The sequence below is a fragment of the Natator depressus genome, chromosome 14 (genome assembly GCF_965152275.1).
Source record: "Natator depressus isolate rNatDep1 chromosome 14, rNatDep2.hap1, whole genome shotgun sequence".
NCBI classification, from domain to species: Eukaryota; Metazoa; Chordata; order Testudines; family Cheloniidae; genus Natator; species Natator depressus.
The window spans coordinates 22,114,261-22,126,996 of record NC_134247.1 but is presented as its reverse complement, the minus strand read 5'-3'; the positions used below and the strand labels follow the sequence as shown (position 1 = coordinate 22,126,996).

At 50.8% G+C, this 12,736-nt stretch overlaps 1 protein-coding gene across 13 annotated transcripts in view; it reads right to left on the bottom strand.

Annotated features, from left to right (window-relative positions):
• Nucleotides 1-4,587: 4,587 nt before the first annotated feature.
• The window catches only part of ARHGAP44 (Rho GTPase activating protein 44), a 144,378-nt gene continuing 136,229 nt past the window's right edge, over nt 4,588-12,736 (bottom strand). For 3 of the 13 annotated variants that reach the window (XM_074972138.1, XM_074972140.1, XM_074972143.1), the window contains one exon: nt 5,140-6,712. In XM_074972138.1, coding sequence (XP_074828239.1) covers nt 6,570-6,712 — 143 coding nt within the window. In that variant the 3' untranslated portion in view covers nt 5,140-6,569. Of the gene's footprint in view, nt 6,713-11,661; nt 11,714-12,736 lie in introns of all 13 variants that reach the window. The other 10 variants (XM_074972146.1, XM_074972141.1, XM_074972136.1 and 7 more) reach the window with 6 other exon arrangements.

Here is a 12,736-nt window from a genome sequence, read left to right as displayed (position 1 = left end):
AACCCCCTGCCCAAGGGGTACTCGGCCCCCCCCCGCTGGGAGGCTTGGCAGAGGGCAAGGAGCAAATGGGCCCTGCAGTGAGGGCAGCATGCACCGTGGGGTGGGGGGTCTGTCGGGGCCTGGGCTGGCACATGGCCTGGGAAGTTGTCCTGCTGCTCCTATAGTGTCCGGGAGCTGAGATACGGCCTTCGCTCTGCAGGGCTGACAGTCCAGCACCCATGGTCCAGCCCCACAATGCTGAGGACACAGGAGGGTCTTGGGCTCCAGAGCTCTCCAGCCAATGGCACTTACAGGGGGTTCATTTATGTATGAGCAGTAGCTGCATATTCATCCCAGCCCCACTGCACATCCGCTGCGCAGCACGGCTTGGGACGGGGCCAGGGGGAACCACCCCGATGCCTTCTTCCCCTAGCACAGCCCTGAGCCCCTGCAGCACTCGCTACTGGGCTGCTGGCTGGGTCCGGTAAGGGTCTCAGCCTGAGCAAAAGCCCATTCGACTCCCAGCCTCTGATGACATGCAAGGGACTGGCACTGGGCACGTGCCATGCTGACCGCCAGGGAGCAACGGCACCAGTCAACTGATCATCAGGGCACGGGTGCCAGGGCCAGCGCAGGGGAGGTAAGCAACAGGGAGGGCTCAGAACAGCTGCAGCTTGGCAAAGGGGCTGGAGCAGGCTGCAGAAAGAACAGACGGAGCAGATCCAAGATGGCATAAATCAGGGCAGCCTCAGCGGAGTCCGTGTGGGGGATGGATCCATGTCAAATCTTACCATACATGGTGATCCGGGGCAAGGACTCTTTTTTCGGCTCATCTGTTTTGCAGGAAGGCAGCGTCCTCCCAAGATGCTCAGCACCATCAACTTCCAGCCAAATGTTCACCCATTTTTCTTTGCTGTACTGACAATGTTAGTTAGTCCTGGAAACAGAAAGAAATCTGCCCGCATGGCCCCTGTGGTTGGGGTGCCTTAGTCCTCAGTTTGTTTATCCTCATAGCCACCCTATGAGGCAAGGGAGAGGTTTGATCCCCACCCCAGCTAGAACTGGGCAGGAAGATAAATAGTGGTATGCTGTCAAGCTCCGCCCACAAGCCAAGCTCCGCCCTCTTGACAGGCCAAAGTGAAACACCACTCTCAGCAGATGGCGCAGAACTTCACAGTATGTGTGCGCAGGCTCAGGTCAACTTCCGTGGGGTTCAGATTCACACTCCCCCACCCCGTGAGGCTGAATTGAGGCCTGGGCACAATGGGAGCATGTGCCCAGAGCCCCGGCTCCCAGATGTGAGGATGGCAATTGCAGCTTTCATTAAAATAAAACATTTCTGGCCTTCATCATGGCGAAGGAAAGTTCCAAAATGCAACCTGAGAGTAACCAATGCAACGACGTCTGCCTGAGTCTGCAGAGAGCCTGCAGCAGAGGACAGATCAGGAGACATTAGTGTCAGGGAGGAAGCTGTTGGTCCCACACCCACCAGCAGAGCAGACTTGGCCTTTGTTATTCTGGGGCAGAGAGGCTGGCTGCCTGGGGGAGCAGGTGGTGGTGGTATGGCCCACTGGGCTCAAAGGACTTGCCTTTGGTGAAGCTCAAATACCCCCAGGGCCTAGCTCTCCCCCTCTGGTTTTCAGTTCCATGAATGGAGTGGGGCGACAAGAAGTGGTTGTATCTCCCGAACACCCCCCACTAGTGGCACCAAAGGACACCAGGCAGATCTGTAACCCACCCTCTTCTTTCTTACGTGCAATGAAATAGTCAACAACGCTGCCATTCAAATGAGCATCATGGGGCATCTGGGTGAACTCCCCACACCACTGCAGGGGGCAGTTCAGGATCTCAGCAGATCCTGGCAGACATCACTGCATCAGAGACCTTTGTTGTGGCCTGGTACCCCACCAGTCCTGATCCCCATTTGACAGGTGGGAAAGTGAGGCACAGAGACAGCAGAGGGACTCCCCACGGTTAGGGAGACAGGTAGAGCCCGAATGGGAACTCAGCTATTAACTCTCAGTCCAGTGCCTTATGCACTAGCCCAGACTTCTCTGGGTTTTGTCTGTGCAACATTTGACAGAAAACCACAGGAGTTCCCCTTCGAATAAACTGCACGTGACCAGACTCTGAGGAGCTACCAGAGTACAGATAACAGTAATAATAATTTAGCTCTTACTAAGGATCCAGATCAGATATAAACATCCCTACCGCCCTGTAACACTGCCAGACGACATAATATTTCTTTGCATTGGAGGCTCTGGAAAATAAATGCAGAACTTTGAACTACCAAGTATTGGGTCTGGAAGAGAGATCAGAGAATTCTCATTGTTTTACCTGGTTTTATTGGGAGACAGTTTCAAAGTGAAATCTGACCCACTTTTGTCAACAGAAGAGGCCATTTGTCTGGGGCTAAAACATCACTGGAGCCAGCCAGGCAGTGAAGAGAGAGATGGCAGACAGACTGGGTTGTGTTTCACTCCGGGACTGATTGGAATCAGATTAAAAAACAGGCGAGAGTCCGTGCCCTAGATCAGCAGATCTAACGCTCCCAGGTTTGGCGAAGGAAACACAAGAGAGTTTGCCTTTGAGAGGAGCAATTCGGGAGCTAAACAGCGTCATTTCTTTGTTTCTGGGTCAATTTTAGGTGCTGTTAGAAGTTCCTGGTTAGGATGAAGAAGAAACATGTTTGTGTCTAAGGCACCAATCCTGCAAACATTTATGGATGCGCTTAACTTTGGAATCCATGGGACTACTCAGCTGAGCAAAGTTATGACTCCCTGCAAGTGTCTGGAGGCTCGGAGCCTGCAGCCGTGGTTTCCTTCTGCACCCGCCGAGCTTAGCCACATGCCAATTCATGCCCAGATTCAGAAAAACATGTAAGGTTTAAACCCGTGAACGTTTTATATGCTGACCTTCGTGACTGTGGACATGATCGTGCTCCACTGAAACCAAGGGGCGGGGTTTCCACTGAATTGCATGGGAGCAAATCAGACCCTGAAATAAGTCTGTGCTGCTTTTTACCCCGTTAGCCCTGCAGAGTCAGCCCAATTACAGGAGAGGGGGCTGGAGCCAGATCCTCCACATACATCAGCAAAACTGAGTTTCAAGCAGTTCCATCTGTGCAAACCCACACAGGGCAGGGTCCTCCCCCCATACGGGATCCCAGAGCTCAGGCCCCAGCCCAATCATCTTCTACACTGTAACTGTATTGCCCCACAGCTCAAGTCAGCTAACCCTGCCCTTGCAGTGCCGAGGATCTAATTTGACTTTGCAGGGCTTTTAGTACTGGGGATGATTCACAGATTTCAAGGTCAGAAGGGACTACTGTGCCATGGAGTTTAAGCTAAATAGATTGAGCTCCTTGAGTCTATCACTGTAAAGCAGATTTTCTAGTCCTTTAATCATTCTCATGGCTCCTCTCTGACCCCTCTCCAACTTATCAACATATTTCCTGAATTGTGGGCACCAGAACTGGACACAGGATTCCAGCAGTGGTCACACCAGTGTCAAATACAGAGGTGAAATAACCTCTCTACTCCTATGTGAGACTCTCTTGTTTATGCATCCTAGGATCACATTAGCTCTTTTGGTCACAGCATCACACTAGGAGCTCATGCTCAGCTGGTTATCCACCACGACCCCCAAATCTTTTTCAGAGTCACTGCTTCCCAGGACAGAGTCCCCCATCCTGTAGGTATAGCCTCCATTCTTTGTTCCTAGATGAATACATTTACATTTAGCTGTATTAAAACACATATTGTTTGCTTGAGCCCAGCCTACCAAATGATCCTCATTGCTCTGGATCAGTGACCTGCCCTCTTCATTATTTACCACTCTCCCAATTTTTATCACAACCGCAAACTTTATCAGTGATGATTTTATGTTTTCTTCTAGGTCATTCATAAAAATGTTAAGTACCACAAGGCCAAGAACCAATCCCTGCAAGACCCCACTGGAAACTGACACACTCAATGCTAACTCTGCTTACACTTACATTTTGGGACTTATCAGTTAGCCAACTTTTAATGCAGTTAAAGGGTGCCATGTAAATTTTTTATCATTCTAGTTTTTTTACTCAGAAATGTCTTGTGGTACCCAGTCAAATGCCTCACAGAAGAGTAAGTATAATACATCAACACTATTACCTTTATCAACCAAACTTGTAATCTCATTAACAAAAATAAATCAAAATAGTTTGAGAGGATCTGTTTTCCATGTTGTTCAAGAAGGAAAGAGGCCAGCTTGACTTTCAGCTCCCAGGCTGAGTTTGCACAGCTGGCTGGTAGGAAAGCCCAGCATTTTACGTGCAAACTGCACAGATTTGCTCTAGGGAGAGAGAGAGAGAAAAAGAAAGTCACCCTGGATCCCGCAGGCTGTTTTTGCAGTGTGGCTTTGCAAAGAAGTGTACCACGTTGGGGGGGGAGGGGTGAAGAGGGAAGGGGGTGTTTCTCTAGAACCGCACTTGAAGTGGAACAGGCCTAATGGATGTTGACTTTCTTTTCTGTAAGCGTTTGCTCAGATTGAACTCTGCCCTGGCCAATGTTCTTGTGAGAACTGGCCCCCCAAAGACACCCAGCTGAGCCACCAACACAAGTCTGGGTGTCCTCTTGATGAGTGCCGGAGACTCCATGAATTCCACTACAGACTTCGTTATCATGATTGATTTTACAGAGAAGATACCCAGATACCATGGTGATGGGCTGCAGCATAAACCCCTGAGAATGACAAGGTTTTCTCACAGATGAATAGTCACCCGATCCTTCTACAACCTTCCCTCCTCCCCACCTCCTTGGCAAAACAGACTGCTAAAGGCGCAGCGAGACCTACATTAGAGGCTACATAAAAGGGTTCAGCAGACAACATCAGTTGATTCTATTTTAATGAGAACACTCTTCAGGGAGAGTTGGGGACAGGGTGGCGTGGGGAGTTAAGCGTGCAGCTTCTTTAAAGAAGCTGCTCAGGGTGTTGATATTTCAAGTCAGAGTGTGAGACACAAACCTACAGTCCTTCTGGAGGAACTGCTGAAAATACAAGAAGTTGACCGTGTTCGAGGAGAAGAACCCCAGTTTTACCAACAGTTTTGACAGCAATTTGCACATTTATTTCAGGTGATTTTGCACTACACCCCCGGCCCCTGCCCCGTGTCCCCATTACAGTTTGGGTGATGAGTTGCACTTATGACCTGTGCAAAAAGCTGTAACATCGTAACTTGCAAATACGGCTGTGAGAGAATATTTCTTTATACATTTATACTGGACCCGGGGATGCTAAGCATTTCAATTTACATTGGTACACCAATTCAGATGGAATGGCTCAAATAAAACCAATATATATATATAGATCTATTTATATATACAAATATATAATATATATATATATACCTATGCAGACAGATATATATATATATATATATATATCTATCTATCTTTCAAAAGGATAAAAGGTTAAATTTGTCTTTGCATGCACCACCAAAACCTCTGCTCCACACCACCCGAACAAAAGAGTTAACTAAGGCCCAGCGCTGAGTAAACTGTAATCAGGTCCCTAGTAACATGTCCCTGTCGTCAGTTTCGCCCTCCCCTCTCCTTGCAGACACTGATGCAGGAATATGTGACCCAGGGTGTGGGGGGGAGATGAGGAAGTTGCGCTGGTGAGCAGTGAGCTGGAAAGGCAAGGTCACCTGGGCCACATCTCACCTTCTAAAGCACGGTTAGGGGGACACAGCATGAGCACATTATTGCTATTCAAAGCATGGCCTTGCTCTCCAGCACAAACTGATGCCATTCACACCAACGGGGCTCACGCCTCCCTTGCCAGTGGCAGGCACGTCCATGCCGCTCCCAACTGCCTGCCGCAGTCCCAAGAGGAACAGTCACACTTGGTTCCTCGCCAAATCTCTGGCCACGGCTCAGACAGGGAATCGTTCCCCGGCCAACAACAAGGAGTCAAGCCAACAACGAAACAACGGAAGGGAAAAAAGCCAGGGTGAGGTATTTGGGAACAATGAGACGTGGTTCAGATCCCACTGGGGCAAACACTCTCCTGGAGACCACCCTGCAGGTGTCACCCTAAAGCGGTCATTTTGGCAGACAGTCTGGAAAACAACAGGCTTTTAAGGGTTAAAGAGGACACCTCTCCCATGGCAGCCTTCCTGCAGGGGATGGAGACAGCATGGACATTGACGGCACAGCAGCGCAGCTGGAAAAGCAATGGGCCACCGGGCGAGGATTTCACCAGCTACCAGGCAAGGGGACGCTGGGGAGGGGGGTTGGGGTTATTTTTGGAACAGGGCTGAAAGCTTGAAAGGGGGATACTTAGGCACCAAGTCAAAAGGCAAAGTTTGGATAAGGCGAAACAAACCAATGGAAATAAATAATCGAAACTGCCCCAGAAATGCATTTTGCCATGGAGACAGGCTGTCCCTGCTTGCTGCAAGTCACACGTGTCCATCCAGCCAGTTCACGCCAGTAGCTGGCGAATGGAGCCCCGACTGAGAGCAAACCCCGCCATGGCAAGGTCTCCGGACCGTAGTGGTTATGGGATCACATGTATGTACAAGAGAGTCAATGCGGGAAGGGGACGCTATGTCATAGGGCGGTGCTTTCCGATTCTTCCTCTTCCGAATCGACTTTCCCTGCCACGGAATGTCTCTGGGTTTGTTCCAGCGGATCTCCGTGGAGTGCAGGATCAACCTCAATGTGTATAGAAGGAACATCAAAGTGGACGAGATCTGCAATTGGGCACAGAAAGGCAGAGGTAAGAGGCTGCTCCGGGTGAACCCGCGCTAAGACGGACAGATGAGATCAGCAAAAAGGAGCTTGGGAGGTGCTGCTTTTTCTTAGCGGCAAAAACGGTTCTCAGGCTAGTACATTGTTAATGTCAGAGAACAGGGATGTCATAATAAAGTCTTGGCTGGCACCTTCTATCGTTTTCACTTCCTCTCCTGAGGCCTGGGCGCCTCCGTCGCAGCAGCCAGCCTCTCTCTCATTCTGGTCACGAGCACCACGGGCCTGCTAGGACTCAGCACAGGTGCTGAGCCCAGTGGCTTTCCAAAACACGGGGCAGAAACTGGCACCTCCTACTGCCCCTTGTTTTTGTTTCGGACCCTTAGTCTTTGCAGACTCGCCTTAGTCCCTTTCAATCCTTTCCCAGTGTAGACATTAGAGCTGAAAACGCTATGGAGCCATCTAGCCTACCCCACTATGGGAATACAGGATTGACCCCGCGAGGACACTCTCTATTGCCTTGTCTAGTCGTGAATGTCTCCAGGGCAGGACTTGGACAGTAGATCTCACACTCAAGGAGCTATCACCTCTCATGTACTGATGGCTACGTCCTAAACCTCACCCCATCCTCCCTTTCAAACCTGCCAATATTCAGCCCCTTCATCTTTCCTCCTTGGGCAGGAGAGATTGCTTGCGGGGCAGAGGGAAGACAGGATATTAAAAGGATATTAAACTCACTCTCCCAGATATGCGGCCACCTCATTAGCTGGGTCTTTTCCAGCTGCCAAATGCAAATACCGCAATTACCACATTAGCCACCAAGGCCAGCCCCATTCCATGCATTCACCCTTTTCCAGTCTCACAGGGAAATGAGTGACACACACGAGGCCCGTTTGAGGGTGGGGAGTGCATAGGCGTGTGGCCGGACAGGTACGTGGACTGGCCTTTGGGGAAGGGTCAAGGGGCCATCAATGCAGGTTTCAAATATAGTAAGTTATTCTGCTTTGGTGGGGGGGGGGCTTCTGGGACTTCCCCCTCCCCATTTTACCCCTTTGTCCCCCTCAAGCAGCCTACGTTGAGCCAATCTGCTCTTCTAGCTGCCCCGACAGGAAGAGCAGCTAGGGAGATACAGACGCAGAGGGTGCTGCGTCCTTGGCACGGCAGGTCCTTGCAGCCCAGGGAACGAAGAGCAGAGCTCAGTCCTCCACACCGCAGAGCGAGCTGGCTGCACCCACGCCACATGGATTTCCACAGACCAGCAGCCGGCCCAGGGCCTGGTGGGCTCCAGCTCTGGACACTTGTGTGGAGGCTGTGTGTCTCACACACACACACACACTCTCTCTCTCTCTCTCTCACACACAGTCTTTCACACTCACCTCCCAACACATACTTGTATTGTTGTTGTTGTTACTTCTTCATGCTTCTTTCAAAGTGTGTTATTTTAGCTTTTTGACTGGTCTGTGCATTTCATAATTTTTATTTCTCTTACGCTTCAATTTAATTCTTTGAGTAGTGAGTTCTAAAATGCCCAACCTGTCCTGGCTGGAGTAATTATCCCTATGGTAACTTTTTATATATACACATTATATCTAGGTTTTTTGTTTCTGCTAGTGGCGCACATCCACACATACCTTGCACATAACAAAATTCAGTCCGCACAAGGATGGAAAAAATTAGAGGGAACATTGCTAGTAACCCTTCGAATGCTGGCCAGGCGGGCGGCACTTCATACCTTCAGGGGAGGGGATGGGGGGGGGTTGTGGCCAGAGGGAGGCAGAGCTGGACAGGGGCCTCCTGGGTAGAGTCAGTCCTGGTCCAACTTGCCTCTCCCTGCCTGGCAACTCTCCCCCTGCCCCCAGGCTCTGTGCTGCTCTGAGCCCCACTTCACACCAAGAGGAAGGGAAGGTGGGTCACCTCAGTGGAAACAGCCAGGGACAGGCACAGCCTGCCATGGAGCCAGACCATGGCTCTGGGCTGAAGGTGAATCAGGCAGGCAAATGGGGGGCAGGCAGCTCTTCACCTGTGCATGGGAGGGACGTTTTTGGACCTATGGGTGGCTAGTGGGAAGGGTCACACTGAGCATGGGTCCAGAGGAGGGAAAGATTGGAGAAACAGGCGCCGGGTTTTCTGAGCTCCTACTCCTCAGCCTGGAGCCCTGAGGAGGAGCAAACTCAAGTCCTGGAGTTAAAGAGTTAAAAAAGAAACCCTACGCAATACATAGGCCTGGGCACAGATGGAGATCTGGAGAGAGAGCACTCCAAGCCCTGCATAAGCACCTGCCTGGTAGAGAGCAGAGGATCCCAGCTGAGATTTGCTGTGTGGGCCTGGAAGCAGAGTTTTTATGACTGGCAGATGCCACGGGCACAGTACCCGCTCTCAGACCCATATGGTTTGCTCCGGGGATGTGCGGCCCAGAGGGACGGGACGGTGGGACAACGCCCACACCTCCTCTCCCCTCCCCCAACACTTTATACGAAGATTTATGCTCATTTTATACCAGGGGCCAAATTCTGCTCTTGCCGACACCAGGGTAACCCTGCTGACTTCCCTGAGCTTGCACCACCAGAAATTTGCCCCCAGATTTTTATATTCCTTTCCCACCGTCACTGGTCCATTGTTCCTTGTGACCGCACAAGCGCCCCTTGCCAACAGGAATACAGCTTGCCTAGCGCAGCCTTAAACATGGGAGTGGGCCCACGTTTTCAGGAGTGCAGCTAATGCCTCTTGGGGGCATCAGCATTATCCAGAGCCTGCAGCGTGGATGTGTAACTAGGGAGGCGTGTTTAGAACCACAGAGCTGTAGGGCTCGCAGGGACCTCGAGAAGTCACCTAGCCAGCCCCCTGCGCTAAGGCCGGACCATTTGTCCCTGTGATGATCTCTTCCCTGATGCCAAATGAGCAGCTGCAGATATTGGACCATTTTGCATATCTGGCCAGTGGGACTAGGGGTACAGCTGGCTCACATGATGTGAGGGGCTCTATATTTTAGCTGCTTTGGATAGGGTTACCAGGTGTCCGGTTTTCGACTGGAAAGTCCAGTTGAAAAGGGGACCTGGCAGCGTCTGGTCAGACGAACTGACCGGACACCAAAAGTCTGGTTACAGCAGTGGCGTGGGGAAGGCGCTGGGTCATCAACCTGCGCTAGCCCCTGCTTGGCCGGGGCTGCCTCCTACCTGCATCTCTTGGGCAGGCTCTGCATCAGGCTGCAGCTGCCATTTCAGCCCCAGAGCAGAGGGAAGAGGGGAGTGAACGGGGTGGGGCCTCAAGGCAAGAGGCAGAGCACGGGTGGGGCCTGGGAGAAGAGGTAGAGCACAGGCAGGGGATTGGGGAGCAGGGCCTCAGGGAGGCAGGGAAGGGGGGGGTCCAGTTTTCAGATATTAAGCAATTTTAATTTTTGAAATAAAGAGGCCTAACTGTCATGTGTATTTGAAATAAGCTCACTGCTAACCAGCGTTGTGAGATTGTTTCCATCAGACTAAGGTTCTGCAGCATGTAATGGGAAGACTTTGAGGAAACCCCTGCTGGAAAAATAAAGGGGAAGATCATAGCAAACCAGGGTGTGTTGTCATGACTACAGCCTGTGAAATGGCTATTTACGGTCTGTCTAGACTAGAGTTTTTGTGCCCGTTTCCATTTAAGTTAGCTAACAGCCTTGCAAATGTTAGTCTAGATGCTCTAGTAATGCTTGGCCTTGCCCATGGCTGGATCCCGGGATAAACCACTAATACCTGAGCCCTGGGACAAGCGTTTGTGGAGGGACTGGACTCGTATTTACAAACACGTTAGCTAACTTGAGCTAAATGGCAATCAATTAACTTGTGTGGAGACAGGAGCAAAAATTCTAGCCTTGACAGCCCCTTAGGGCTTGTCTTCAGAGCAGTGTTAGCTCAAGTTAGCTGTACTCAAGTTATCTTAGCTCTAGTGAGAGCAGCCACACCTTGGAGCTCCCCAGGGTGGCTGGATTAGCAGCACAGAATAGCTTTGTTCCCACTGCGTTACTAGCTGGAGCACCTACGCATCCCCCGACAGGCTAGCTAGCTTGAGTCCAAAGCATGCCTAGGTGGAGTGAGAGATTTTTGGTCAGTTAGATTTAACACTCAAGTTACAGCGGGCGCTAACACCGCGGTGGAGGCCAGCCTGTGGACGCACGCTCGTCCAGTCCACATGCCATCAGAACGTGCAGGGCATCCGTTGGTGCACCGTGGAGGCCCACTGACGTGCTGGCCCTGTGCGTGCAGGTGGAGTTATACTGATGGGGCACTGCAGTGACTTACAGTGGCTGTTTTTACCAACTGGGATGCTCAGCCTAACAGTCCCATACCATGTGCCTAGCATGCAAGCCTCATTCATCGCCTAGGACACTGGGCTTTTAAAGCTACAGCGCATTTGCATGAGGCTACTCGTTTGTTTTATCGGCGCGCATTTCCAGAGTGCTCCTGGTCAGAGTAAATAAGCACCACCTAGTGATGCCAAATATCCCCAGGAAACATACCATCGGCATCACTACCCAATCAAGGCAATTAAGAGCGGCAATATCATGACATCCCTTCTGAAAAACAATACATGAAATGGAAGAGGGAGAAATTATTCATATGGGTCAGTTCTAAGCCATGGTTGGGAGGGGAAAAGAGGGGAGGGGAAGGTTAGGAGCTGGTCACAGGGTTGTTTTCATTTACTGATTTCAATATATAAAGGGGGCGGGAACAAAGGCCAGCGGTTCCAGGAAGCAAAAGGAACAAGTTTACTAATAAGGTAATTATTGGTGAACTTGTGATAGGGTCACAGTCCCAAGAAGCCATGCAATTCCGGTTCAGCGAGCCCCATGCAAAGGCCAAAGAGAGCGAGATGGAATTAGTGGTGAATCTGACGCAACAGCCAGCTGCTGGAGGTCAGTCTAGGGGGTTAGCTTTTCAAGTGCCAGAGGAGCGAGGTTTGCATGGGAACTCCAGCTTACCCTGAGAATCCCCCTCACACCTATCCAATATTGCATCACTCGCCTCAAACAGCTGCAAGGACACAATCATAGGATTGGGAGAAAGGAAACAAAAATAAGCAGCAACAAGGAGACAAGAACACAACAGAAACACGGTTCAGAGAATTGTGGCTGTCAAGTCATAAAACAGAACATAGAATACATTACAGTATAAAGAAACGAGCTTCCGAAACCTGCATGGAGAGAACTCAGACACAAACCAATCTGCCGTTCCTATTTACCATCGCCCGCTCTGCAGTCCTGGAGCACTAGGGGGCACTTGTATTATTTCCCTTGTGAATCCTCCGAGCACAACCCAGCGGCTCAGGGCTGGACTGGCTGGGCCACAGATGCTGTTCTACAAGTAAAGGAGTCAGTGGACATGCAAGAGTATCCCCGAAATAATCCCTCTCTCACGAACTGTCAAGAGTAGAAAGATCCTCTGTACATCAGTGGAAAGCTACGATTCCCATGTTTCCAACCATGTATACCGTGTTTCTACTCATTAGGGGTCATGAGATATACCTCAAAATGAGGACCAGACTCTCCGAGCAGGCAAAAGGACACCAGATAGGCCTACATGCTGTCGCCATCCTAAGGTCCTTGGGCCAGGTTGCCTTCTGCTATATGCTATACTTCTATATCAACTTCCCCACCTATCTGGAGGTCTCAGGGGATGCCTCAAAGCATCTCCTAGAGAGAGGTGTGTGAGTGTGTGTGTGTGTGTGTAAGGACAGTTCTAAAAAACCGAGGGAGCCAACTGTAAGACTTACCAAAGGCTGTTGCGAGGGCTCAACCTGCAGTGTGGAGAAGATCCCACCAGATGGGTCACAACAAAAGCCTGCATGGCTCTGAAATCTGTTCTGCAGCCTCCGTGAACAGAGCACCCGAGCCAGCTAGCACAAGTCCTGTCTGCTGCACTCCAGGGCTTGAGGGCGGCACCAAGGGTTCACCAAGGACCCTCAGCGTGTGGGATGGCTGCCAACACAGCACGTGGTAGAAAAGAGCTGTGTTTTCATACACAGGTGTTTGACCGTTTAAATTCTGCCTCACTGCC